This window comes from Malaclemys terrapin, chromosome 12, assembly GCF_027887155.1.
Source record: "Malaclemys terrapin pileata isolate rMalTer1 chromosome 12, rMalTer1.hap1, whole genome shotgun sequence".
NCBI classification, from domain to species: Eukaryota; Metazoa; Chordata; order Testudines; family Emydidae; genus Malaclemys; species Malaclemys terrapin.
The window spans coordinates 46,112,679-46,114,393 of record NC_071516.1 but is presented as its reverse complement, the minus strand read 5'-3'; the positions used below and the strand labels follow the sequence as shown (position 1 = coordinate 46,114,393).

The following is a 1,715-nucleotide window of genomic DNA, read 5'->3' as shown; positions in this document are numbered from 1 at the left end:
TCTTGTAATGCCCAGCCCACTCACTGTGCAGTGCAAGCCCACCTAAGGTCCCTCATGTCATCAGTGGGAAATGACATGCCCAAATCTTGTTATCTTAAATAACGCCTCTCAAATACTTCAATTCAAACCTGCTGCTTTAGATGAAACAGTAAATGAAATTTATTAACTACTGAAAGAAAGATTGTAAGCGACTATAACTAATGTGGCATACAAATCAGAATTGGTTACAAAGAAAATAAAAGAAAAATGCACTCTAATACCTAAAATTATAAAGCTAAATGAATTTAAAGCAAGAATTTCTCTCGCAATGTGTTCTGGACATCTTACTGAGTACATGCCTTTCAGTCAGAACCCCTCCCCCAGTTCAATGTTCAGTTCCTTCTTCTCTAGGCTTTGGTGAGGTCTTGAGCTTAGAGAAAGGGGAGAAGAAGGAATTTGGGACCATTGCTTTATAGCCCCCTCTCTAGTGCAAGAGTCAGTGCCAGCTGCTGCTACGTGAGAACCATCTCCAGCTCAAAATCTGGTTTGTGCCTGCTTTTCTACACTTGGAATATGTCATGAACATTGTTAGGCAGTAAAACCTTACAACTCTTCCTACAATCTTGTTACATATATTTTACCATGATAATGATGATCAGCAGATTATGAATGTTCAAACAATATCTCACAAGGCATACCTTGTGAAGTACAAAATTTACCATTATTCTAAAAAGGGGCAAACAGGCTGTCACAGAAGTTCCACAGAGGAAGTAGATTCTCACCTCACGTTGACTCTATCCATCTCCCCGCACTGCAGTTCGATCCAGTGATAGACATGGCCCTGGCCAGCGGGCAGTCATGGTTTCCACCATTCGAACAATTCCTGTGGGAACACTGGGACTATCCAAAGACCGAAGTCTCCAACCAGAACACCTACTGCGACATGATGATGTGGAATCGGGGACTATATGGGAAGCCGAAACACACCTTCATCCATGAACCCATTGAGAAGATCATAAATGTCTGCCGTGGGGAAGGGAAATACCTCGGGGATGGCTGGTATCAGAGCAAATATTTTTTCCACATCACCAAGTGCAAATTTAACCGCATGTCCGGTCATTACACCGGGTTAGGGATGTCCACGAAAATTGTCATCAGATGCATATATGGGTTCCCTGTAGCTATTCAGGAGTAGATGAAAGGCCCAGTCTATGCATAGAGGGCAGCCAAGGGACCCTGCTGCTCCCTTTAATCCCACTCTGTCCCTTCCATTCCAGACGTGGCACCTGGCTCCTCACCCGCCTCTGCACACGAGTCAGTTTCTTTAGGTGTTTCCATCCTTTACCTGCTATTTCTCATAGTGCCAATTATACAGTATAGCCGCCCCTTCCCCACCCCCACCCTCTGCTGCCCCCTAGTGCCCATTATACAGTACAGCCGCCCCTTCCCTGTCCCCACCCTCTGCTGCCTCTAGTGCCCATTATACAGTACAGCCGCCCCTTCCCCACCCCCACCCTCTGCTGCCCCTAGTGTCCATTATAAAGTATAGCCGTTCCTTCCCCACCCCCACACTCTGCTGCCCCTAGTGCCCATTATACAGTATAGCCACCCCTTCCCCACCCCCACCCTCTGCTGCCCCTATTTTCTATATCTATATTAAAGCAGACACTTACCTCCCTTTTACTACCTGCTGCCACACAGTGGCCATCTAAAATCCCTTTCTTTTAATTAAGAAA

At 45.9% G+C, this 1,715-nt stretch overlaps 1 protein-coding gene across 1 annotated transcript; it reads left to right on the top strand.

Moving 5' to 3' along the window:
* Positions 1 to 814: 814 nt before the first annotated feature.
* On the top strand, positions 815 to 1,174 carry LOC128846144 (ribonuclease pancreatic-like). Its single transcript, XM_054045207.1, has one exon. The coding sequence runs from the start codon at positions 815 to 817 to the stop codon at positions 1,172 to 1,174; it is 360 nt and encodes a 119-aa protein (XP_053901182.1).
* Positions 1,175 to 1,715: the final 541 nt, after the last annotated feature.

Coding starts and splice junctions, on each gene's coding strand:
- LOC128846144 (XM_054045207.1), top strand. CDS start 815: ATGGCCCTGGCCAGCGGGCAGTCATGGTTTCCACCATTCGAACAATTC.